We start from the raw sequence: 27,649 nt of genomic DNA, 5'->3' as shown, positions 1-27,649 counted from the left end.
TTTTGTGAATTTTCTATGCTTTTTACATTTTCTTCCTTCCATTCTGCTTTTCCTTCATTCCATATCTTATTTGTTATCTACTGTTGAAAATCAGTAGAAAGAAAAATTGAATTATTGCACTTATTCATTGTTAGCAGCTGTGGGGATTTAGCTATGGAAGGTGTTGAATTTTTTGTCCCAAATGGGGTTTTGGGATTATCTATGAGTATTATTATCTAATGTTGACAATATTTCTATTTATTGAATACTTACATTTTGCCAAGTGCTTTACTTTTATCATTTTTTTTTTTCCTGAGGAAGATTCGCCCTGAACTAACATCTGTGCCAGTCTTCCTCTATTTTTTTTGGTATGTGGGTCGCTGCCACAACATGGCCGCCAGGAACTGACCCCGGGCAGCCGAAGCAGAGTGTGCTGAACTTAACCCCTAGGCCATGGGGCTGGCCCCTGCTTTTATCATCTTTTAAAATCCCAAATCAACTTTATGAGGTATAATTATTACCACTTTATAGATGAGGAAATTGAATCAGAGAGGTTGAATAACTTGTCCCAAATTACGTAGCTAGTAAGGGGCATTGCTGGAATTCAAAACTCAGATATGTCAGACTCCGAAGTCATGGTGTTATACTGACTCGTTGGCAGATATTTACAGTTATACCGAAGCATGCAGCACACGCATTCATGTAATTGAAGCTCATATCTAGAAGCATTAGATCTTAGAAAATGGGAGATGGAAACCTGCGACTGGGATTGGACAAACCTATTTCATAGATAAAAGATATTTAAATAGAAATCACTATATTGAAATTAATTCAGATCTTTATTACAAAGATGTCAGGACACCTTTCTTGCAGTAAAAGGACCAACTCAAAGATACTACAGAAAGGGTCAGGGTATGCAGGGTTAGAGGAAGCACAGAAGATCTCTTCTCTCTCTTTTCCCGAGAAGAACCAGCTTTTTTCCTTTGGGAAATGAGACCCAAGAGAAAGGATAGATATACATCATTTTAACGGTAAAAGAATGAGAAGTGTTGTAAGATCTTTTCATTCATTTGGATTAAATAATTTTTTGTTTTTGTTTTTTTAATTCAGGTACTCTTGAGATGGTAAAAAAAAAAAAGGGAGTGGGTTCATCCACTTAAAACAAACCACCCAGTTCTCTAGGCCCTCTGTAAGATGTGTGAGAAGGAGAATATTGTTTAGGGAGGAGGAATTGCTGATAATGGTAATGACAAAAACAAGTAGGTTCCTCAATTGCTTACGTAGATAGTGGTAGCCTAGATTAGAGTCAGGGTATTATATAGTATGATTCCTTCTGTTTAAAAACAATGAAGAGGAGTGCGTGTATGATAAAATAAACAAAAATTTGGTATTTACTCCCAGAAACAATTTTTTTCCCCTCTCTGAATATATTTATTGAGCTCCTTCACTGGGCCAGTGCAAGGGATAGAATGGTGAGCACAGTCAGATACACTCTCTGCTCTCTGTGAAACATACAGTCAGCTAGTGGAGGAAATAGACATTAATCAAGTAATCCACTAATAAAATGTAAATTAAGCACAACAAAGACATAGTGTGTATGTGTGTGGAGGGGTGCAGCTAAGAAAGGTTTCCCTGAGAAAGAGATAATTAAGCTGAGATTTAACAAATGAGTAGAGAAGGAGGTGGGATGTTAGCAGGTAAATGGTTAGGGAAGCATGTTCCAGGCAGTGCATGTGCAAAAAAGGGCTCCCTGATGGGAGTGAGCCTGGGAGCATTTCAGGTACAGAAAGAACGCTGGTGGGACTGGCGCACGGAGGTAGAAGGTTAGGCTGGAGAGGGAGATAAGGGGCCAGACTGTATTGGGCTTTTAGGCTGCAATAAGAATTTTATCCTCTGGCATATTTGCATTTTGAAAATATTACTCTGACTATAATGAGGAGGGCAAAGTGGAGGAGGGGAAGAGTAACTGTAAGGAAATCATTATACTAACTCACATGAGACCAGGTGTGTTTTATTCTTCATTGTTTTCCCAGTGTACTCAATGTTTATGGAATGAATGAAGATGATAATAGCCTATGCTAGGGTATAAGCAGTGTAGATAGGAAAAAATGAACAGGTTCATGAATTAGTGGATCACATATATAAGACTTGGAGATAGATTAGATATTGCATGTAGGGAAAAAGGAATTCCAGGGATAACTCTTAGGTCATTGAAGCCTTGAGAATAGAATGAAACTCTTGGGGAAAGCATATGGAGTGAGAAGAAAAGAACGCTTGAAACTGAGTCTTGAGGAATGTTAGCATTTAATGTTTAGGTAGAGGAGCTGGCAGAATATGGAGTAAAACCAGGAAGGTGCCTCAAAGATGCCAAGAAAAGAATGTTTTAGGAAGGTGAGAAGGTCCAGTGTCACTTGCTGCTTCAAGATATCTAGTAGGATGAGTCATGACAGACATCCAGTAGACGTGGAGGTCTTGAGACCTTTGCATGAGTTGTTTCAGTAGAATAATGGAGGCAGAAATATTAGGTGGTACAGAGTTAGTTGAGGAGTAAGTGGGCCAGGTGGGAAGGAAACAGAGAAAAAATAGTTACCTATGGGGAATGGGTCATTTTATGGCAATTTTATACTATCAGCATGTACAGTAATTCCTTCCCAGCTATTTGAAATTATAGTATATGTGGATTTATTTTTTGTATACTTTAAATATAGTATATAAAAATTGCAAGTGACTCCTTTGGGGAATAATTTAAAAGACTGGAGAGCTGAGAACAAAATAGATGGTAAAGCAGGAGGCAGAGCAGAAATAGATATATTTTCACTAAGAATTCTTGTGGGAGCTAGAGAGGAAGCTGAAGGAAGAATAAACCTAAGCCTGTGTGTCTGCTTTTTGTCTCAATGAGAGAGGGACTGAAACATCTGTAAGAGGAGTTGACTGTACTTGTTTCACGTGCTTTCTATGTGTTGGGGTGGGAGTTTGAAAAATCCTGACTCAGCTAGGCTAAGTAAGTTAACTCTCTAAATAGAGAGTTGCCCCAAGCTTTTTTCCATCTCAAGCATCTGTGGCTATGAATCATGGAAGCCTGAGAAGTAGGAATTAATAACTGTGGGTCACAAATTCAGAAAGCCAAGGAATACATGGCCATAAAACCAAATGCTTTAAAAATTACTTGGCTTTTTGACAAGGGTACCAAAACAATTCAGTGGCGAAAGGAATAGTCTTTCTGCAAATCGTGTAATTGGATATCCACAGGCAAAAGAATGAAGTTGGACCCCTATCTCACACCATACACAAAAGTTAACTCAAAATGGATCATAGATCTAAATATAAGAGCTAAAACTATAAAACTCTTATAAGAAAACTTTGGAGTAAATCTTCATGACCTTGGGTTAGGCAGTGGTTTCTTAGATACAACACCAAAAGCACAAATGACAAAAGAAAAAAGTGGACTACATCGAAATTAAAAACTTTTCTACTGCAAATAATACTATCAAGAAAGTGAAAAGACAACCCACAGAATGGGAGTTAATAAGGGACTGGTATGTAGAATATATAAAGAACTCTTCCAAATCAGTAATAAAAAGACAACCTAATTAAAGAATGGGCAAAGCATCTGAATAGACGTTTCTCCAAAGAAGATATACAAATGGCCAGTAAGCACAGGAAGATGCTCAACCTCATGAGCCATCAGGGAAGTGCAAATCAAAACCACGAGGTACTACTTTATACCCACTAAGATGGCTATAATTAAAAAGTCAGATGATAACAAGTGCTGAAAAGAATGTAGAAAAATTGGACCTCTCAAACACTGCTGGTGGACATGTACAGCGGTGCAGCTACCTTTGGAAAACAGTCTGGCAGTTCCTCAGAATGTTAAATGTAGCGTTGCTACATGACCTGGTAATTCTACTCCCAGGTATATACCCAAGAGAAATGAAAGCATGTGTCCACACAAAAACTTGTAGTGAATGTCCATAGCAGTATTATTCATAATATTCACAAAGTAGAAACAACTCAGATGTCCCTGAACGGATGAATGGATAAACAAAATATAGTATTTCTGTACGATGGAATATTATTCAGCCATAAAAAGGAATAAAGTAATGGCACATGCTATAACAGATAAATCTTGAAAACATGTTGAGTGGAAGAAGCTAGTCATAAAAGACCATATATTGTATGATCCCATTTATGTAAAAGGTCCAGAAGGAGCATATCATAAAGACAGACCTGTGGTTGCTTAGGGCTGTGGGGGATGTGGCTGGCGTGTGCTGGGGATGACAGCTAATAGGTATGGGGTTTCTTTTAGGTGATGAAAACGCTCTAAAATTAAATGTGGTGATGATTGCACAACTCTGTGAATTAACTAAAATACACTGAATTATATACATTTTGAATGGGTGAATTGTATGGTAAGTGAATTACACTGTCAGTAAAGCTGCTAACAGTTACTTGGCATTATCTGCAACAAATCAAAATAAATGTCATTGGTATTATTTTCTAGTGTGTTGCTGTGTTTTATTTTAGGAAACACAAAAATATTCCCAAGGGCTTTAATCAGTAGATCCTTGATCCTCCTGCCCTTTTTTTCCCTATAGGGATTGTAAAATTTCTCAGTGTGCATTTGCAGACTGGGAAGATTTTTTAGAAACATCTGTACTCTGTCCTTGGGACATTGCCAAATAAATACTGATGTTCTTGGGTTCTCTATTACCTAAGAAATGTTAAAGTACTATGGTGCTGAGAACTTCTGGAGGGTAAAAACTGCCAATATTTTTAGTTTTTTTTCTAATTACTTGCATATTTGGATGTTTATATGTTTATACTACTGTTGATTTGTCAATTTTAGTCATTTATCAAATCATCTTTTCACTTCCCATTATGGTAGTGAGGCCCTAGTGCTCCTATACCCCCTACCCCCACACTTCAGTTCTCTATTCTCCTGATGTACTTACTGTCACAGTTTTGTGAAAACAAGTCACGTTTACAATATTATGACTAAATAAATATTGTTCACAAGTAATGTACTATGCTTACATTTCCTTACAAATTTGTTTTTTGCTTGAGCTAATGCCTGTTTTTAAAAGATTTGCAAAAACCCACCAACTTGGAGAAAGTATTTGCAAATCATATATCCAGTAAGGGGTTAATATGCAAAGTATATAAAGAACTCATACTCAGCAACAAAAAAACAAACAACCTGATCAAAAAATTGACAGAGGCATAAAAAAAGACAAAATTGTCCCATTTGCAACAACATGGATGGACCTGGAGGGTATTATGTTAAGTGAAATAAGCCAGAAAGAGAAAGACAGGCAGTGCATGATTTCACTCATATGTGGAAGATAAACCAACACATGGACAGATAGAACTGTTTGGTGGTTACCAGGGGCTAGAGGGGTGGGGGGTCAGCACAAGGGGTGGAGGGATGCACTTATATGGTGACTGATAAACAATAATGTACAACAAAAATTTCACAATAAAAAAAAAATTGGCATGGGCCGGCCCCGTGACTTAGCAGTTAAGTGCGCGCGCTCCGCTGCTGGCAGCCCGGGTTCGCATCCCAGGCGCGCACCTTTGCACCGCTTCTCCGGCCATGCTGAGGCCGCATCCCACATACAGCAACTAGAAGGATGTGCAGCTATGACATGCAGCTATTTGCTGGGGCTTTGAAGGGAAAAAAATAAATAAATAAAATTATTAAAAAAAAAAATTGGCAGAGGATATGAACAGACATTTTTCCAAAGAAGATCTACAGATGGCCAACAGGCACATGAAAAGATGTTCAACATCACTAATTATCAGGGAAACGCAAATCAAAACTACAATGAGATATCACCTCACATCCATCAGAATAGCTGTTATTAAAAAGACAAGAAATAACAAGTGTTGGAGAGAATGTGGAGAAAAGGGAACCCTCATCCACTGCTGGTGGGAGTGCAAACTGGTGCAGCCACTATGGAAAACAGTATGGAGATTTCTCAAAAAATTAAAAATAGAAATACCATATGATCCAGCTATTCCACTTCTGGGTATTTATCCAAAGAACAGGAAAATGCTAATTTGAAAAGATATATGCACTCCTATGTTCATCGCAGCCTTATTCACAATAGCCAAGACTTGAAAGCAACCTAAGTGCCCGTCAACAAATGAATGGATAAAGATGTGGTATAGATATATAAGATGTGGTATAGATATATACAATGGGATACTACTTAGCCATAAAAAAGATGAAATCTTGCCATTTGCAACAACATGGATGGACCTATACTAAGGGAAATATGTCAGAGGGAGAAAGACAGTTACCGTATGATTTCACTCATATGTGGAAGATAAATAGATATGGAGAACAGATTGGTGGTTACCAGAGGGTAAGGGGTAAAGGGGCACATTTGTACGGTGACTAGACTAGATGGAAACTAGATGGAAACTAGACTTTTGGTGGTGAACATGATGCAGTCTGTACAGAAGTTTAAATATAATGATGTACACCTGAAATTTATAAAGTTACAAACCAGTGTGACCTCAATAAAAAAATTAAGATTTGCTTAGTTTTCTGTGTATCTTTTGCTAATGTTTCCCCACATACACCAAATGCCTTGAATATATAAAATTAACCTATCATTTTCCTCCTCCCTCTGCCTTTTTACCCAGGGACCTCGCTCCTGGAGCTCCCTGGACTCAGTTCTTTTCTGGAACGCCTGCTGTCTGGGCCTCTGCCGTCAGTCTTGGGACTTGCCTTTGCTTCTTTCCTGAGTTAGACCTGTTTTCTGACATCTCATGTCTTTCTCTTTCTTGCTATATGCTCTCGTTTTACTGAAGCACATCTTCCTGTGAAAGAGTGTGTGGAAAGTAAATTGTGGAGTCCTTGCATGTGTGAAAATGTCTTTATGTAAGTCTCATACTTGGTTAATACTTCGGCTGTGTATAGAATTTGAGGTTGAAAATCATTTTCCTCAGAATTTTGAAGGCATTACCCTGCTATCCTCTGGTATCTGCTATTGCTGTTGAGATGTCTAATCCCATTTACATTTTCATTCCTTAATACGTAGGGTGACTATATAATTTACTGTCAAAATATAAGGTGCTAGCCTGAAAGAATACTAGGACAGCGGGGGTAAACCAGGACTCTGGGGTAAACTGGGATATGCAGTCACCCTCTTTATATGTGACCTATTTTTTCTCTAACCATTTAGGATCTTCTCTTTACTTCTAGTGTTCCACATTTCATGATGATGTGTCTTGAAAGGTCTTTTTTCATTCGTTGTACTAGATCTTTGTAGGCTCATTCCTGTCCTTCCAATTTGGGAAAATTTTTGTTATTATTTCTTTGATCAAGTTCTCCCAGCCTTTGTTAGTCAAATGTTTGACATTCTGGATTGTCCTCTAAATTTTTTCATTCTCTCACAAATAAGCAAAGATTTGCCATCTTTTTGCCTTTTTGTTTTATATCTGAAAGATTTTCGTATATTTATCTTCTGGTTCTTCTATTGAAATTTAAATTTTTTTCTGTTTTGTGTTTAATTTCTTGTTTTACTCTTTTCTCATAACATCCTGTTCTTATGGAAGTATATCGTCTTTCACTTCTCTAAGGGTGTCCATTCTAAGTTCTTTTCTTTTCTTTCTCTGCATTGCTTTCTTGAGTCCTCTTTTTTCTGTTTGTTTTGGTCTGTGTCTGAGGCTTTCCTCAGATGCTGGTGATCCTTAACTGTCTCTTCATATTTAAGAGTATGGCATTCAAAAGTAACTCTGAAACCTGAGCAGAGCTTTTTGGCTCCTTTAACTGTAATTATGCTGTGAACTAACCTCTTGGTTGGGAATACTCTGAAATGTCAGAACTTGGAAATCTTATTTTTTCGAGAGAGGGAGGATTGACCCTGCTGTTTCCCCAGAAAAGACTCCTCTGCTCTCCTGCCTAGGAAATTTTGTATCTGGGTGCTAGCGTTCTGTATGCAGTAGTCCCCTGTTACCGGCGGTTTCGTTTTCCATGGTTTCAGTTACCTGCAGTCATCCACAGCCCAGAAGCAGATGATCCTCCTTCTGAGGTATCATCAGAAGATCAGTAGTAGCCTAACACTACGTGACAATGCCTATGTCATTCACCTCACTTCATCTCATCCTATAGACATTTTATCATCTCATATCATCACAAGCAAAGAAGAATGAGTACAGCACAATAAGATATTTAGGGAGAGGGAGACCACATTCACATAACTTTTATTATAGTATATTGTTATAATTGTTCTATTTTGTTATTAGTTATTGTTGTTAATCTCTTCCTGTACCTTATAAATTAAACTCTGTCCTAGGTATGTATGTATAGGAAAAAACATAGTATACATAGGGTTCAGTACTATCCGCAGTTTCAGGCATCCACTGGGGGTCCTGGAATGTATCCCCCGTGGATAGGGAGGGACTACTGGATAGGGTGGGGGAGGAGGCAGAAGGCCCCAGAGATGAGCATAGCGCCTTTCCCTTGTACGCCATCCAGCCTCTGCCTCATATCCCTCAGTCTGGAGCGTCTGTGGCTCAGTTGTTCCAGAGAATAAAACTTGTTCTGCCGTGAGAGGAGGTGGTAGAGGGGGTTAGTCACTTGGCTGTGGGGTAATGGAGAAGGCCTGGTGGTTCTGCTCCCTCCCCCTTCTCCGCTTGTCGTGGTAACTGCCACTCTGAGAGCTCGTCCTCACAGGGTTTTGTGGGTCTAATTAGCTCCACCCTCACCTTATTCCCCCTGGGCACTTGGGTGATAACTTCCTTTTACTCCTCCGTCTCCTGACTGTCTTTGAAAAATTTATGAAAATCTGCTCTCATTAGCTCTCCCTTTCTCCTCTTTCTTGTGGGTTAATACATTTATTTTATTCCTCTACTGTCTTATAGAGGGGTTGAGAAGGGAGAAGAGATAAACTAATGTGTTCAAGCTGCCATTTTTAACTTATTCTGGCACGCATTTTTCTAGACAATGTATTATAAATGCTGATTAGATGCTGAATAGAGCTATCAGTGCTATTCCTCACATATGTTGTTATGGGTTAAATAGGTTTTTGTGGGCTGACCTGGAAACCTAACTACATCTATCTATGATTTTCCCCTAGAACTAGAGAAACAATCAAGCCTTTCTGAATTAACTCTCTCCCTGGAGGAATTATAACAGACTGGAACAAAAATATTTCATACATCTCTCCATTTTCCGAGTCCCATAGAAAATTAAACGTATTGTGTCATCATTGTCGAAATAAAAAACTCTAATAACTAACAGAAACCTGAATTTTAATGGAAAAGTTTGTTCGTAAAGTTAAGCTATAAAAATTGAACTGAGAAGAAAAATTAAATTCTTGAGCAGTATCCCTAAAGCTTCATTTTTCAGCAAATTTTTTGAAAGTTTTCCTAATTAAATTTGACCCCAGTGATAGTGATAGCTGTAGGAAATAGCGGTCACCATGGGACTAGTTTGTTTATTTGTATTTTCTTGCTACTTTTTTATTCTTACCTTGTACACAACAGGATCTTCTGAAACATTGGACTGAATAAACTAGACTTGGCCAGATACACTAATAAAACCATTGTCCTAATCATGAGTGACTAAGAATAGCTGTGCAAGGCACTTGGGCAGTGGAAATGCAACCGAGAATATGTCAAGTACACAGAGCACTTGCAAGTCAGTGCCACAGCAACTTGGTGTTTGAATGCAGAGGCCACTGCAAGTGGAAGAGATGGGCTGCAGGTGTGCGGCTCCGGCTTCCAGCCTTTGGGAAGGGCGCATGGGGCTTTCTTCAGAGGGTCAGCCTCTTGTGCTGGGGCAGCCTTCCATGAGCACTTGCTCCCCGTGGCCATGACGCTCCCAGTCTCCAGGGATCAGAGACAATTAGGAAAACAGGAACAGTTGTTGTAAAAAATCTCTTATGGGGCTGGAACGATGTAAGGGCACTGAGACGCAGCCATTCCATTATTTTCCTTCCTTTTTATTATTTGCTTTCTCTTCTTTTTCTGTGGTTTGTTTTTTTTTTTTTTCTTTTCTTATTAACCTCTCCCACTTCTCCCTCCCAACCTTGCTTTTGACAGAACATTGACTAGGAACCAGAAGCCCATTTTTGCTTAGCCTTAAGGGCAGGTGTTCACAGAGTAGCAGTGCTACACAGGTTTACTGTGTCGTGTGTCTGTGTAACACTGGATTTGGATCTTGTATTTAGCTGTCAGAAGTGACTGTGATGAAGTAGGAGAGATAAACTGATAGATTGGCTGCCAGAAAGATGTTGGGAATCAATCAGATAAACAGGGTAGAGAAATAGCTTGCTGTTTTCTAGTGATAATAAACCAGTGGCCTCTGGTCCCCGCATTTTTAAACGTAATTGCTGTAGTAATGTCCAAAATAAGCAAATGAAAAAACATCACAGGAGATTTCTTAATTGCAACTGAGATATCCTTTTCCATTTTGCAATAAAGATTCATCTTATATGGAAATGAATATTTTTATACATTTGTTTTACTTCTTCTAGTGCCTACTTACATAAACAAATGAAAATTAGAGAGTGATCTACTTTCATAGGAATTTATTCCCTCTTCTCTATCCTCCCACAGACTTCAGCTGTTTAACGTGGTGAGATAATTATATTGCTATCATGCCTTACCCACAAAATAATTACTTATTTTTGTGAAGAAACAAGTTTAGAGTTAAACCTGTGTTATTGACAGATGATTAGCAGGAACTAGTTTTAGTGTCTTCCCTTAGATTTCTCTCAGAAGATTTTTGGAATTTTAATCTCTGCTGCCATTTCCCTGCATATACCACTTGTACAGGAGAGATGACATCTAGTTTTATTATTGTAATTTAAAATTCTTCTCCTTTAATGTTTAACTTTTAAATCCATTGCTTCTGTTCACCTGGGACTTTAAGATCCAATGCAAATTCTTAAGTCTCTGTGAAAGATATAGATTTAGACTTCGATTGCGTGCAGTGGACTACCCAGGATTAAGAGGAGAGCAGGAGAGTAATTTAGAGTTCTCATGGAGTTAATTGTATAGGATGAGAGACTGGTCCTCTGTGTTGTGTTTGCAGTACGCACATACAACTTTCTTTAAGTTCCGTCTCAAAATTGTTGTGGCTGTGAATGTGTTGGTGTCATATATGGTTAAAGCACTTAATAGTAAGCATGGTAGAGTACCAGCTATGGAAAGCAAGAGGATGAAGTCCACACTTTTAATTATATATAATAAAGGCTTTTGCCTGCGGAAGACCTTGCTGACTGCTAGAGGTTATAGGTCAGAAGTTAACCATGTACCATTATCCTGTTGGTGAGAAGCTGATGCATTTTTCTTTTTGCCACACAGCCCTTCCCACCTGACCTTTTAAAGATTCTCCATTGATATCGATGAGGTGGACAAAACTAATCATAAAAACAATGAAGGGAATGTTGCACACTCATTGATCCATTTGAAATGAACTGCAGTACAATAAGTCTTCCAAATGGACTTCTGTGCTCAGCTATTGCCATAGCCACCTTTTTAAAGATATATAAATATGAAAGGGTTAATGGGAATTCAGTCGTGCTCTTGCCACCGGGTTGTCCCTTATTGATTGTAGTTTTAGAGCTGTCACTATGCCATTCAGAATTCCTACTGTGCCCTTTTAAAGTCGGTTGGTGCTGGGAGATGATAAATAAATCAGTGGCTTTCCTTTTTCCTCTAGCTCCTTCGAGAACTCATAGAACGGAAGACCAGCTCCTTGGATCCCAATGATCAGGTGGCCATGGGAAGGTAATTTAGATATGGCTTTCTGTTCATGCAAGCAGCCTATGTAATAGTTTCTCCCTTTGAGTCTCGTTAATTCTGTCTCCAAAGCAGAGATTGGCTCTATAATTATAAAAGTTAAGCAAGATAATAAAAACTAGAAAGACAAAGTGATGGAAATCCTTATTGTTTACCCTACATTGCCTTAAGTGCAGTTTGAATAAGAGATTATAAAACACCTATATGTGTTTGTTTTAGAAAGTCCTTCTTATGCTCTTTGCTCTCTGGTTTCGGTTGTGATTGTATCTGTATCAATCTCTGACCAGTGGATAAAAAGCAACCATCCAAATGTGTGCTCTCAGCTGTCAGAATGTGGCACTGTGCACAACAAGTTCCTTGCTCACAGTCGAATCTGCTTTGTTAGAGTCTGCCCTAATTTAGACCTCCACCCCTTCAGTAAAAGCTTCAGCACAATTAGAAATGGAACATGGCAGCATTACCCAGATGTCAGGGTAGAATGTAAAGTAGTGAAGGAAGGCTCTTGTGTGTATGCTTCATCCTGTGGTTGGAAAATAAAAAGGGCATTTAGAGTGCTACCTAATGAATAGTGTACATTTAAATAGCCATGAGCCATAATTTGCAAAAGCATGAAAGGAAACAAAAGCTGCACGTGCCAGAATGGGATTCTGGGCAGAGCAGCGTTTTGAGAATGCAGTGAAAAATTTGTGTTGATGAAATAATTTTGAGTAAAACATTATTTGAATTTTAGGATAGGATGTTGTTGATATTTTGTATGTCTCTGGAATGCTATAGAGAGCTGTTCACTATAAATTTAATGTGATAGAGCAAATTGCATTTAAGTGGTGATTATATTGTACATTTATCTGACTTTACAATAAAATAGATTATGGTAATTAAGATTATATTAAGATTACAGTAATTGGATTTCCCTAGATTTTTCTTTTCTGATGTTGAGTTTTCGTTGTATAAATCAGGTAAGATGACTAGCTGCTGCTGTTTCCTCTTCTTTTTTCACATTTGTTCATATGAGCAATTTATGATGATTTTCTTAGCCCAGTATCCTTTATTTGAAAAATTAATTCCATTTAACCTAAAATGACTGCAGAATATATGAATCTTGTTTGGATCCTGATTCAAACAAACCAACTGTAAAATTAGGACAATGCAGGAAATGTGAAAACTGACTGAATATTTGATAGTAAAGAATTATTGTTAACTTTTTTTTAGATGTGGCAGTGGTATTGAGATTATATTGGGGGGAAAGAGCCCTTACCTTTTAGCAACACATTCTGAAATATTATAGACGAAATGAAAATTAAATAAATAAAATGACTGTAAAACTAGTATCAGTAGTGGATAATTATTAAAACTTAGCAAAACTTGGAAAGCACAAGCAAAAGCAGATATTAACAAAGGGAAAATTAGATTTGAAGGATTCACTTGTTCAAACCATGCAGCAGTTGCAATATTAGTAAAAGAACATGCTGCATAGCTAAAACATTAAAAGCAAACCCAAGCAGCTATACTCAATTTGATGTGTTTTCCTGCAGACTGGTAGATTTAGTGCTTGTCACAGCAACTCCAAATCTAAGGAGCATTGTTAACCAAATTTGCTGTAGAATTTCCCAGCTGCCATTTGTTTTTTTACCATTGCACAAATCCTCTTCAATTGATTAGTCACTTTGGCCTCAGACTATCTTGAGGAACTTAATATAGGTTGATGATTTCTTCCTGCAAGGTTGTTAGTGAGAAAAATTCCAATTTGTCAATACGTATAACTATTTCTGTTAGTGATGATGCATAACATTGCTTGTGAATTTCCCAGGCAATGGCTTGCAATCCAGAAGTTACGAAGCAAAATCCACAAGAAAGTAGATAGGAAAGCCAGCAAAGGAAGGAAACTTCGGTGAGTAACTTTTTAGGAAAAATGTTAACATGATATGTTACATCTCTTCTCTTGCATTTTGGCTATTATGTCATTTTTCTGTTTCTTTTGATGATTCTATTTTTAAGGGTCAGAAAAATAACTAAAACAATATTTGAGGCTTTTTTGAGACTCAGTTTTTCTTATTCTAAAATGGAAATAGAGTTTCAGTTACTTTTTCTTCTCCTGTTGTGAATGGATGGGTTAAATAATATTTGCATTTCCCTGAAAGAGAAATAATAAGAAAATAAGATGAGAGTTGAAATTGTCTTAGTTTTAAAAAGTGATTTTTGTAGAACAATATAAAATTTTTATTTTGGAGTCTTATTTATAATAGGATTATGTTGGTCTGTTTTCATAATGCCATACATGTACACAGTATGCTGAAAAGATATAAATGAGGGATTCCAGAGAAGGTTAACAATGTGCTTAAATGAGACAAGAAATACAATTTTTGTGAGAAAAAAGAGAAATTTCTGATTGTAGGAAACCCCTCAACCCTGTGAGCTCTTTAAGGAGTCTTACAGGTATGCAGACGAAAAAAGGAGCAAGAGTAGGAAGTGACATTGTGATGCTTTTAGACTTAGATTCCTTGTGACTATATATATATTACATGGTATCATTCACACAAAGCCTCAGTGTCAAAGAAACTACTTGAAATTCAGGTGCGTGTTAAAAAAAATCTTACTCATTGTGTTAGGACGGTTTTAGGCAGATAGCTAATCCCACATCCTTATTAGAGCCTGCCTGTCATTAAATTCCCTTTAGACAAATGTGGATCTATCTCATTTTTAAATATCTTCAGAGAAGCAGATTTCACAACTATAATTAACCTGTTTTAGTATTTAACAAAACTCATCAGGAAATGCTTATTTTTCTTTAACTTTGCGGAAGTGCAAAGTAGCTTTTCATCATCTTTTGATTCAAAGTCACTTTTCTTAAATCTCAGCCTAAATTGTTATAATTCAACTTTTTTATATGTTGAAATTTCCAATCTTCGTACATCTCCAGGTTCGTTGCAGTGTAATAGCTAAGAGCATGGACTCGAGAGCCCTGCTGCCTGAGTTTGAATCCCAGCTTTGACATTGGCTGGTAGTTACTTTGGGCAAGACCCTTAAACTCTCTGTGCTGGTTTCTTCATCTGTAAAATGGGGGTGATGATAGTACCAGACTCATAGGGTTGCTGTGAGGATTAAGTGGGTAAGTATATGTGCAGCTCTTAGAACAGTGCCAGCTACACAGTAAGCACTATAGAAGTATTTGTTGCCATTATTACCATCATTATTGTTGCTATTATTATTCCAAGACCAGGTCAGCCTCCTGGCCTAGTGTTCATTTACTTGCTCACTCTCATACATGCCTCTTTTGTGCCTGTCTCTTCTACACCCCCACCCCTGTAAGGATTTAAAGAAGAGTGTTACTAATAGTACTTTATAATTGGTCGGGCTGAATGAGTACTTTATTCCTTAATTTTGAGATCAAAGTTTTCTCCAATACTGTACTTTTAAAATTATAGCTTTATAAGGCTATACATGTTCTCTCGAGGGAGGAGCCAGGATTTCAAATCAGGAGACTGGCCCTGTCTGGCTGTATGATTTTTGACTGTTCTTTATTCTCTTTGCCTCACTTTCTCATTTACTGAGTGGAGATAATAAGCCCTAGTGTATAGATTTGGTTTGAAGATTAAAATAATGTGTAAATGTCTGGTGCATAGTAAACATTCGGAAATGTTAGTTTCTTTGGTTTCTCTTGTGTTTATCTGTTGGCATTTGTTGCAAATATACAGTATTCAAAAGAATTGAGAGAGGAAAAAATGCCTTTTCCACATTATTGTGTTGTTATGAATTTTAAAACTATTGGGGCAAGTAGCTATATTTGTGTGCCCCTTGAGGGCAAGAATTGTGCAGCTTTATCCTTTAAGACAGTTCCTATCTTATTATCTACTGTGGTGCCTTGTAGACCTTAGTCAGCCAGAAAATTTTTTTTTTTAATAGTTTTATTTATTTGTTTTTCCCCCAAAGCCCCCATAGACAGTTGTATGTCATAGTTGCACATCCTTCTAGTCGCTGTATGTGGGACGCAGCCTCAGCATGGCCGGAGAAGCGGTGCGTCAGTGCACACCCAGGATCCGAGCCCGGGCCGCCAGCAGCGGACCACACGCACCCAACCGCCAAGCCACGGGGCCGGCCCCAGAAAATGTTTTTGGATCATTATGACAGTAGAATTAATATGCCCATCAGGTGATGAGAAATGGCTGTAGCTTTAAACATAACACAGATAAAGAAATCTGGATGAGTGTTGGAGAAGTGAGTACTTTTCTAACATGGCGAGGAGAACGTGAGTCTGTTGTTTCCCAAATCAAAATAAATTTATGAGAGTTGTTATTTATCAGGTTGAAATTAAAAAGATTTTGTTTTAATAGCAACTACTTTTTTTTTTTTTTCAACAAAGTCTTTTTATTTCTTTCTCTAGAAATTACACTTTATTGATTAAATCACCAGGAATTTTCAGCACAAAGTTTAACGTCTTAATGACCACCAAGGTGTGGGCTCTGGGGCTTGCTCTGCCTCTCCCGGTCCATAACAAGGTTTAAAGGGAGAGACATCATTAATAGAGAGCAAGTTAGGTGGTTGCAAGCCTCTTTTCCTAGCCGTTGGACTGCTGGTCTTATATTAATTTATTGAACTAGCCTCATTAAACTGTTCATTAGAGGTGTGTGTCACTGCAGTTATATACTTCTGTTTTTGTAGCATTTTGATAGTGATTTAGATTCCCATATCCCCGTAAATCCAGAGGCATTTAAAATCTTATTCTGGCAACAGGCAAGAAGGAAAGAGACATTCTATTTAAACAGGGGCTAAACAGTAAAATATAAGAAGTGGTTTACTAAAATATAAGAAGGTTTCTTTCTGAAGTTCTGGAAACAATATTAGGTGCTGGCTAAGACCTCAAGGAGCATGTAGTCTGGAGAGGATGGCAGACAATAAGCAGACAGTGACGCTGTGGGGGAAGTGCTGTGGTAGAGATCATCCTGGTGTCGGGTTACTTGATTCGGGGAATGCAGACTGCTCTGGAAGACTTTCTATAAGGTGCGACATTCATACTTTACACTGAGCAGGCTGGGAAGAAGTGAGTTAGCCTAGGGAAGGTCCAAAAAGAATAACGTTTGCAAAAATGCAGACTTGAGAGTGTGCATGGCCCTTCTGGGAACTGCAATTCGTTTGTTTTGGCAGAGACTTAGAGAGGATATTGGGGAATGGCAGGAGGGGAGGCTGTATGAATGAGTGAGTGCTGGATCATGGCCATGCTAAGAATTTGGACTTCATTTCTAGAGTGTAGTGAGTTACTGAAAAACAAGGAAGACTGAGGAGCCGTCACAGATTGGAGGAGACTAAGGAGACATCACAACACAACTGGGTGCCATGTGGGGTCCTAGATTGTATCCTGGAAAAGAAAAAGGACATTAGGATAAAAATGAGTGAAAGTTGAATAAGGTCTATAGTTTAGTTAATAGCATTGTACCAATGTTAATTTTCTGATTTTGATAATTACACTATATTTATGTAAGTTATTAACACTAGTGGAAGCTGGGTGAGGGTATACATGAAGTCTCTGCACTGTTTTTGCAACTTTTCTATAAGTCTAAAATTATTGCAAAATAAAAAGTAAAGAGAAAGGTAATAAAAGGTCATGTGTCTTAAATTGTTTTGCAGTTGTGTCATCCGTATTTGCCTGGCTCTCCTTGTGACCATGAATGTGTGGGATGTGGTCAGAATCAGAGTGATCTTTATTTATAGCAGTAGTGATAACTAACATTTATAAAACTCTCCGTCAAGCATTGTTAAGGAGTTTACCTGCAGAGGTAGAAAAGGCACAGGCTCTGATGCTCAACTGTTGAGGCTTGAAATCTGACTCTTCCACTTAGTGGCCTTGAGACCTTGGGCAAGTTACTTTACATCTCTGTGCTTCAATTGCCTCATCTGTGAAAAAGTATAATAAAAAGTTACGTCTCAGGATTGTTATGCAGATTGAATTAGCTAGTTATTTATTTATTTATTTATTTTATGGGTGAGGAAGATTAGCCCTGAGCTGACATTTGTTGCCAATTCTCCTCTTTTTGCTGAGGAAGATCAGCCCTGGGCTATACTTGTGCCTGTTTTCCTCTATTTGTATATGGGACGCCGCCACAGCATGGCTTGATAAGCGGTGCATGGGTCTGCACCCGGGATCCAAACCTGTGAACCTCAGGCCACTGAAGCAGAGCATGCGAACTTAACCACTACACCACCGGGCTGGCCCCAAATTAGCTAATTTATATAAAGTACTTAGAGAAGATAAGTAACTCACAGTGTTAAAGAGCTACTAAGTGGCAAACTGGGATTTGAGCTAATTGGTCTGATTCCAGAGCCCATGCTTCTAACCTGTGACTGTTGAGTTGCTTTTCCGGTCAGGACCACCTGGCCTACACAGGCACCAAAATGGTATCTTGGCTGCGTTAGAATCCTGCCCTGAAGAATTAAACACATGGCCCCAGCTGCATGAGAATATTATAAATAACTTCCTTAAATTAGACCTCAGGGAGAGTTGGTAGGGTGTGCCAGCTGTCGTCACTGACACCAGGTTTCACCAGTGAGCAAGTTTTGCTCTTGGTTTGTAATAGGGTTGGAGAGATAAGATTTCCAGAAATGTCACAGCAAAGATGAACGTTACCTTGTGGAAACATTAGTTTAAATGATAGCGGGTCAGTGGCATCAGCCTGATGAGACTTGCTAGTTGGATGCTAGAAAATAATTTATATAAAAAAGAAATATTTTGGTTTCTAGACATAATTATAACTATTGATTATTAGTATTTTACTCAGCATTATATATAAGTAGATCTGATCATGATTTAATCAGACTTCATAATGTAAATGAATTAAGCTCTCAGGCCTTTCATAATGAGATGTCTTACTGTGTTTTCTATTCTTCCACAACAAAATTGCATTTATCTTTTCTTAGTATGTTTGGGAAAAGGTGTTTTAATGCTAAAACATGCATCCATCCTCAGCAGCACTGAGATAGATGAAATGCAGTGCATTAAGTACACATTACTAAATTGTCTTTAATCTGATAACTTCTTAAAGCCTGTCTTTCATCATGCAGTTAATAGTTATTGAATATATTGTATTAAAGTGTAAAGGTATTCCACAGAGCAGTGCCATCCAATAAAAATATGTATTACATATGTAATTTTAAATGTTCTAGTAGCCACATTTAAAAAGTAAATAAAAACAGGTGAACTTAATTTTAATAATATGCTTCATTTAACACAATGTATAAAAATATTATTTTAACAATTGATTATTTTAAAAATTTTTCTTTTCTTTTTTTTTTTTTTGTGAGGAAGATCAGCCCTGAGCTAACATCCATGCTAATCCTCCTCTTTTTTTTTACTGAGGAAGACCGGCTCTGAGCTAACATCTATTGCCAATCCTCCTCCTTTTTTTTTCCCCAAAGCCCCAGTAGATAGTTGTCAGTAGATAGTTATATGTCGTAGTTGCACATCCTTCTAGTTGCTGTATGTGGGACACGGCCTCAGCATGGCCGGAGAAGCGGTGCGTCAGCGCGCACCCGGGATCCAAACCCGGGCCGCCAGTAGCGGAGCGCGCACACTTAACCGCTAAGCCACCGGGCTGGCCCCTTAAAAATTATTAATGATATATTTTACATTCTTTTTTTCATCCTATGTCTTCAAAATCTGGTGCACATCTCAGTTTGGCACATCTCAGTTCAGACTACCCACATTTCAAGTGCTCAGTAGCCAGATGTGGTGAGTGACTACTGGATTAGACAACACAGCTGTAGAGTATAGTTCGTAGTCTTTGTCCAGAAGGTGAATTAAACCTGTCTTTGGACACAGCCAAGGATAGTACTCATTTTTTCATGTAGACAACAAAGTTTGGTGAAGTCTAAAGATGTTAAAATGGGGCCAGCCCTGTGGCCTAGTGGTTAAGTTCAGTGCATTCCACTTTGGCAGCCCGGGTTCAGGTCCTGGGAGTGGACCTACACCACTCGTCAGCAGCCATGCTGTGGTGGCAACCCACATACAAAATAGAGGAAGATGGGCACAGATGTTAGCTCAGAGTGAATCTTCCTCAAGCAAAAAGAGGAAGATTGGCAACAGATGTTAGGCCAGGGCGAATCTTCCTCAGCAAAAAAATAAAATGAAATAAAATGCATTTATTAACAATACTTATGCTTTATACTTAAGTAGAAAGGTTACGTGAATACTTATATTCTTATACATTAACCTTTGGGAGGGCATTTTGGCTCAGTTTTTCAAGTTTAAATGTGTACACCTTTTGGGCCCACCCGGTGGCGCAAGTGGTTAAGTGCGTGCGCTCGGCTGCGGAAGCCTGGGGTTCACCGGTTCGGATCCCGGGTGCGCACCGGCGCACTGCTTGGCAAGCCATGCTGTGGCGGCATCCCATATAAAGTGGAGGAAGATGGGCACGGATGTTAGCCCAAGGCCAGTCTTCCTCAGCAAAAAAAAGAGGAGTATTGGCAGATGTTAGCACAGGGCTGATCTCCTCACAAAAAAAAAAAAAAATGTGTACACCTTTTGATTTACTAGCAATTTCATATCTCAGAATTTATCCCACAGAAATATGTGAACAAATATACAATAATCTACATATACAAATCTTCACTTGAGCACTGTTAAATATGGTTTTTAAAAGGGGGAGGCTGTATAAATGCCCATCAATAGGAGATTAAATAAATTATATTGACACAATGGAATACTCTACAACTGTGAAAAAGAATAGAATATGACATATGGTTCAGTGGAAAAAAGCATAATGCAGAATATTAAGTATATTACAATCTCATTTTTATGTGAAAAATGTCTTAAGTTTATATTTGTCTTTATATGGAAAATGCTGCAGTCAAACTTAACAGTGACTGTTTCTGGGAGATAGGACTACAGGGGACATGTTAGTTCTCTATACATTTCTGTATTTGAATTCTTTTTATAAAAATTATATATTTTTATTAATTAGGAGATATTAATAATAAATAATAAATAATAATTTATTATTTATTAGTTAGGAGATAAAGACATTTATAAAATGTTATAATAAATTATAATAAAATAAATTATAAATTATAATAAAATGTTATAATAAATTATAATAAAATTATAATAAAATGTTATAATAAATTTTATAAAATTTATTATAAAAATAAATACGATGCACAGAGATTTTGTTTTTGCATCTTATAAAAAGTGAAGAATTGGAAGTAATATAAATGTTCAAAAATATGAAAACATATTATGGTACTTCCGCTCCTGGAGTTGTGTACAGCTATTCAGATACAATGCTAAGTGAAAAAAAGAGGATACAAAATTGTGTGTGTGTGTATATAACAGGATCACTATGTAAAACAAACATAGCTAACCAAAATGTTAATAACAATTGTCTGTAGGTGGAGGAACTTCATGCATTTTTGTGTGTGCTTAGTTGGTTTGTCTTCCAAATTTTCTATAATTAATTTATACTTTTTCTATTACTCTAGTAATGTGAAAAATGTCATCACTGTTATTCTTGTAAAATTCATTTGCTAAAAACAAGAATGAAATTTGGGAGGCTTAGTGGTGGCTGGTAGAGTAGAGAATCAAATTTGATATGTGTGAAAGTGTTTTTAAAACTGTAAAACATTATGCACGTGAAAATATTTATCATGTTTTTGTTTGTGGATAGTCTTTTGCCCAAGAAGAGTTTTTTTGGTTAGAATTTTATAATATGCGTACTGTCATACAGCCTCTTCTATTATAGTGAACAGAAATGGATACCTTCTTTAAATTCTCTTTGGTATTATTGGTCTGTGCAAGGTCACATGTTTGTTCAGCCCCTTTCACCAAAGGATCTCAAAGCACTTCATACAAAAATACCTTTTTTGGGGCTGGCCCCGTGGCTTAGCGGTTGAGTGCGTGCGCTCCGCTGCTGGCGGCCCGGGTTCGGATCCCGGGCGCGCACCAACGCACCGCTTCCCGGCCGTGCTGGGGCCGCGTCCCACATGCAGCAACTGGAGGGATGTGCAGCTGTGACATACAACTATCTACTGGGGCTTTGGGGGAAAAATAAATAAATAAAATTATAAAAAAAAAAAAAAAAAAAATACCTTTTTTTTTCTATTGGTAGAATGTGGAGGTGATTTCCATTACACCTTGACTGTAGATCTAGGGATCAAACTTATGCACTCATTGTGCTCCTTCATTTAAAGAGGAGGGAAATGAAAGACCCAGTGGAGCTAATGAGGAAAGATGATGTGGAATTCTGGAAGCCTTTTCTGACTCAGGGAACCAGTGCTAGTGAGTGATGGTGGTGATGAGGTTTTGCGTTCGAATGTTATACCTCTGCCTGTGCTACTGCCGGTAGGTGGCTTTAATGAGACTAAAAAATGATTAAGATGTATGTAGAGGAGGAAAATGGAGGAGTCAGGTCCTCACTGTCTTTTGCCTAGAGTAATGTTTAAGGGTTAGTATATTGCTCACAGGCACAAGTGTATCTCCTCTTTTTGGGCGCTGTGATACAGATGATCTGTGTTGAATAACTGTCATTTACAATGTGCTGTTATCCGACTTTTCTCCTGTAGCATTGAGGGAAAAGGGGGAAATATAGTTGTGAGTGGTGCGTGCCTGTGAATTGTTCCCTGTTCCACTCTGGAGCCAAATGTTCTTGTGATCGGTTCTGGACTTTGTTAGCAGAATGTGTTTCCTTTTCTAGGTTAATAGTTACTAATGTTGCTGCCTGTTTGTTTCCTGCTTTATTTAGGTTTCATGTCCTTAGCAAGCTACTGAGCTTCATGGCACCTATTGACCATACGACAATGAATGATGATGCCAGGTGGGTAATAGATTAACTGTATGTCTCAAATGGCTTCATGACAGCCTGATATTGACCTGTTCTATGGCCTGTCGCCCTCTCCATTTCTTCTTATCAGTTGACCATTTGTCATTGGCATCATAGCAAGGGTCCTTGTCACATCTCTTCACTCCCATAATTACTATAAAACCAAAACAAAATTTCCATAAATCTCAGCGTGCCTCTGGTGGTTTGTTTTTGTTTTTGCTGTTTTGTTTTGTTTTTAACTTTAGCCACCTGCCTAGGACATCTGAGCTCTTCTCTAAACAGATGGGTCAGGACAGCACGTGCACTTGCTTTATGTGTTTGGGGGTTTTATGCATATGCTCTCCTTTTTCAAATGGCTCTAGAGATTGCTTTAGAGATGTGCATTAGGTTGTGTTTGTTCACGTTGCTGTTGAGGATTTCTTTTTTTTTTTTTGAGTATTTTTATAAAAGAAGTACATGCTCATTTTATAAAGCTGAAACAAGATAGAAATGTATACAGAAAAAAGTGTACTCATAATGTTACAATTCAGAGATAAGCATATTTTGAAGACTAATTCTTTCTATATTAATTAGTTGGCATTCTACTACAACATAATATTTTTATACTATTACTTGTGTAGCCATATCCCTTCGTCATTTATTTACCATTCATTTATATTGGTATAGACTCATGCTTTCCTGTTTTATTCAATTAATCATAATCTGTTACTGTCATTATTTATTTTCGTTTAAAATTGTCCCAGATTAATGGAAGCCCCTTCAAGCTGGGTTGTATCCTTTTGAGATGTTGTGATCATTCTTTGGGTACTTCCTTACTTTCTGGCACAACATGGTATTCTAGGCTCATCTTATACTTTCCCTGTTCCAGCCCTGGAATCAATCAGTCTTTTTGCAAGGAGCCTTGATTCTTTTTAGTGGATTGTGGTGTTTAGAAACCAAGATCTGGGTGCTTGGGGTGCTCTCTGTTACTGGGTGTTGTTTGTAGGCCCTCTCAGGGTACAGAGCTAGGAAATGTGTGTGTGCATATACACATGCACAGGAGAGAACCACTGTCAACATCTCAGAATAGTTCCTTTCAGTCTTTATGAGTCCCCTGTCACTATGTTCTTGTTTTTCTTTTTTATATAATTAAAATTATATTCTACTGTTGTGAATTTTTTCTTTAAATATTTTGTATACTGTGAGCATTTTCATGTCATTAAAATTATTCAAAAATTTTAAATGACTGTAATTTTTTTTTTTTTTTGGTGAGGAAGGTCAGCCCTGAGCTAACATCCGTGCCAATCCTCCTCTTTTTGCTGAGGAAGACCGGCTCTGAGCTAACATCCATTGCCAATCCTCCTCCTCTTTTTTCCTCAAAGCCCCAGTAGACAGTTGTATGTCATAGTTGCACATCCTTCTAGTTGCTGTGTGTGGGACATGGCCTCAGCATGGCCGGAGAAGCGGTGCGTCGGTGCGTGCCTGGGATCTGAACCCGGGCCGCCAGTAGCGGAGCACGCACACTTAACCGCTAAGTCACGGGGCTGGCCCTAAATGACTATGTAATATTTTTATAATATTACTTATTTAGCCATTCACTAATTGTTGGAAATTTAGATTGTTTTAAATTATATTTGTCAATAATGTTGTGGTAGACGTTTTTAAACATAACTCTTTACCAAGTGAAATTATTGGTCGTAAGGTAGGCATATATGGGTTTTGCCAGTTTTATCCGTCAAGCTACATTTAACCTTTTTGTCTGAGAGTATTTGGTTTGCTACTAAACCCCATCAGACTCCTCTCCACCCCCAACCCTGCTTAAAAAAGGAGCAGATCTGAAAGCTTAGGTGACCACAGCGATTATTAATTTTTTGTTTGCTTTTGTTCAGTGCTTTGATTACAAAACAGCTTATGGATGGTTCTGAGTACATTTATATTCAGAACTTCGTGACCTCATATGCTCTCCTGTGCTTTGCAAGTGAATGCTTACGCCTGGCTGTTTTTTTTCATTCATTTCCGGATCTAGTCTGTTTTTAAAAATTAGAGAGTAAAATGAGCACATCTTAGATTCTCTGTTAGGATGACATAAAAAAATTACTTCAGCAAGAAAGGAAAACTAGATGCTTAAAAACTAAAACAAACCCATTAAGGTAACATTTTTATCCCAGGCATAAAGTGAAACCTAGTTTAAATATTAGTAACATCTTTTGAATCAAATTATTTTGAATACTACTAGATCATTTGGAAATCAAGTTTTTGTCATTCTTAGTCAGGATTTTTCTTGAATCACCTAATACCCCAGGGGCACTTAGTTTTCCAGAATTATATTTATTCATTCATAATTTTTGAGGGTCTACTACATGTTAGACATAAAGATTATTTGAAAATGACTGTATTATGTAGGATTATGTTGGGCTTGGTCTGCAAGAAACATAAAACCTGACTACAGAGGCATAAGCAAATGAGTTTATTTTTCTGACAGAATAATTCTAGGGGTGGCAGGCAATTATTGGCAATGGTTTTCCCTTCTCAGTGATATTAGGGCCAATGTCTCTTGGTCTTTCCCCTGTGGTCCCAAGACGGCTGCTGCAGCTTCAGCCATCAAACATGCTTTTGAGGCAAGAAGGAGAAAGGAGAAGTGTCAGCCATACCTGTTTTCTTTTGTCAGAAAAGTAAAAGCTCCCCAGAATCCTCTCCAACAAACTTCTTCTATCTTGTTGGCCAGAACTGTGTTACATTGCCCCTTCAGATAGAGCAGGCGGGGAGAAGGGGCTGGGAGAAGTTTGTTGAGTAACAGTCCTTGTAGCATTCAGTATTTGGGGCAAAAAAGACTATCCTTTGTAAACTGATTGCTAATTATCAGCATTATTCTCCAGTTACTTTAGCCACTTAACAAGGAATTTAATAAAAGTCTGGCAGCTGGAGAACTGAGCATTTGTTTTTACCAAAGTCCACTCCATTCCCATTGTGTTTCCTGAGGGTACAGAGGTATACATCCACATTACTGCTCATGCTCCGTGCTCTGAACAGGCCAGGTTAACTGTGGGTAGAGTGACTGAGTATCAGCTCTTTCTACTTCTAGTACCAAAACTTCCAGGGCCAGTAGGTATGGTTACTTTATCTTAAGAAGGAGGCAGTCACAGCTTAGCCTATTTTTTTTTCCTTAGCTAATTCCATAACTGGAAATAGTCCAGTACTGTTTTGTGGAAATAATCTGTACATTTTGTGTCCCACTTTGTAAACCACAAAATATCACTGAGGAAGGGGAACTTTTCATAATTGTTAGAGTGTCAATATCAGCACATACTGCTTTTCTTCATGTGAATAGTTTTGGTTTTGCTAACTTACAGATATGGCATTCTTGGTGTGCATGTATGAATAGAGAATTTTTTATGATTTTGAGGTAGAGAAGGACTTGGTAAGCACGACACCAAGGCCAGAAAGCATAAGGGAAAATATTAATAGATCTGACTACATAAAAGTCACATTGAAAAAGACAAAAAAAAAGTTATAAGTAAATGAGAAACTGGAAAGAAAAAGTTCAATATATGACATATTACTTAACTATGTAATAATACTATGTAAAGAGTTTTTACAAATCTCTAAGAATATCCCAATGAAAATAATGTGCAAAGCATGTCAACAGACAAACTTAGAAATCATAAAAGAAAAATCTCAAATGGCCAAAAAACATAAAGTCTGTCGACCTCATTAATCAAAGAAACACAAATTGAAACAGTGAGATTTCATTTTTTCCTTATTAAATTGGAAAACATTAAAAGATTAGTAATCGGTGTGAGGAAAGACACTTTCATTTACTGTTGTTGGGAATGTAATTGGCAAAATCATTTTGGAGGGCTGTTTGGCAATGTGTTTCAGCATTTTAAATGTATGTGTATCTTTTGACCCAGAAAAATCTACTTCTAGGAATTGACCTAAAGAAATAGCATGTGGGCAAATATATTCCTATCAAGGATCTTTATTGCAATATTGTTTATAATAGGGAAAAATAAGAATTCAAATGACCATCAGTAGGGAACTAATTAAATAAATCACAAAAAATCATTCAATGAAGTTTTAAGTAGCTGTTAAAGGAGGAAGTGGAGCTCTATGTATTAACATAATATGAAGAGGAAAAAGTAGGCTACAAACTGCTATATTACAATCCCACTTTTTGAGTAAAAACAGTTCTTATAATATGATTTATTTATGTTTTTAAAATAAAAATTAAACAGATATATACGTACACATATGTATGTATATGTTGTAGTGCTTAGGAAAATGCCTGGGAAGACCATATGTCATAATATTAAAAATAAACCTACGGGCTGGCCCCGTGGCTTAGCGGTTAAGTGTGTGTGCTCTGCTACTGGCGGCCCGGGTTAGCATCCCGGGCACGCATTGACATACCGCTTCTCTGGCCATGCTGAGGTGGCGTCCCACACACAGCAACTAGAAGGATGTGCAACTATGACATACAACTATCTACTGGGGCTTTGGGGGGAAAAAAAAGGAGGAGGATTGGCAATAGATGTTAGCTCAGAGCCGGTCTTGCTCAGCAAAAAAAAGAGGAGGATTAGCATGGATGTTAGCTCAGGGCTGATCTTCCTCACCAAAAAATAAATAAATAAATAACCCTACGTAGAAGGGACTAGGATGAGGAACAGGATGAAGGGAGACTTTCAGTGTTTTATTTTTTATATTTCTATTTTGCTTTAATCTTCTGCCATGAGAATGCATGCATTTGTGTGAGTTGTCGTTAAAAAAATAAGAATCTCTGGGGGACGGCCGGTGGTGCAGCGGTTAAGTGCGCGTGCTCCACTTCGGCGGCCTGGGGTTCGCAGGTTCAGATCCCGGTCGCGCACCAATGCACCGCTTGTCAGGCCATGCTGTGGCAGCGTCCCATATAAAGTGGAGGAAGATGGGCACGGATGTTAGCAGGGCCAGTCTTCCTCAGCAAAAAGGGGAGGACTGGCATGGATGTTAGCTCAGGGCTGGTCTCCTCACAAAATAAGAAAGAAGCAGCGCTGCAACAGTGTACCCCAAACTCTTCTCTGTTTATTGCTGAGTGGGGTGGAGCAGAAGACACATTTTACTTTCTAGTCTATGTCTTTCTGTGGTGTTTGGAT

The 27,649-nt window shown here is 37.9% G+C and overlaps 1 protein-coding gene across 2 annotated transcripts in view; it reads left to right on the top strand.

Annotated features, from left to right (window-relative positions):
* The window catches only part of AATF (apoptosis antagonizing transcription factor), a 98,658-nt gene that overhangs the window by 52,991 nt on the left and 18,018 nt on the right, over positions 1–27,649 (top strand). Inside the window, exons 9-11 of one of the 2 annotated variants that reach the window (XM_004434829.2) lie at positions 11,660–11,727; positions 13,547–13,627; positions 22,464–22,535. In XM_004434829.2, coding sequence (XP_004434886.1) covers positions 11,660–11,727; positions 13,547–13,627; positions 22,464–22,535 — 221 coding nt within the window. The remainder of the gene's footprint in view (positions 1–11,659; positions 11,728–13,546; positions 13,628–22,463; positions 22,536–27,649) is intronic. The other variant, XM_087440857.1, reaches the window with a different exon arrangement.

This window comes from Ceratotherium simum, chromosome 16 (assembly GCF_057802395.1).
Source record: "Ceratotherium simum simum isolate JZ-2026a chromosome 16, ASM5780239v1, whole genome shotgun sequence".
Lineage (NCBI taxonomy): Eukaryota > Metazoa > Chordata > Mammalia > Perissodactyla > Rhinocerotidae > Ceratotherium > Ceratotherium simum.
The sequence above is the reverse complement of the archived record's forward strand: the minus strand, read 5'-3'. Positions and strand labels throughout refer to the sequence as shown.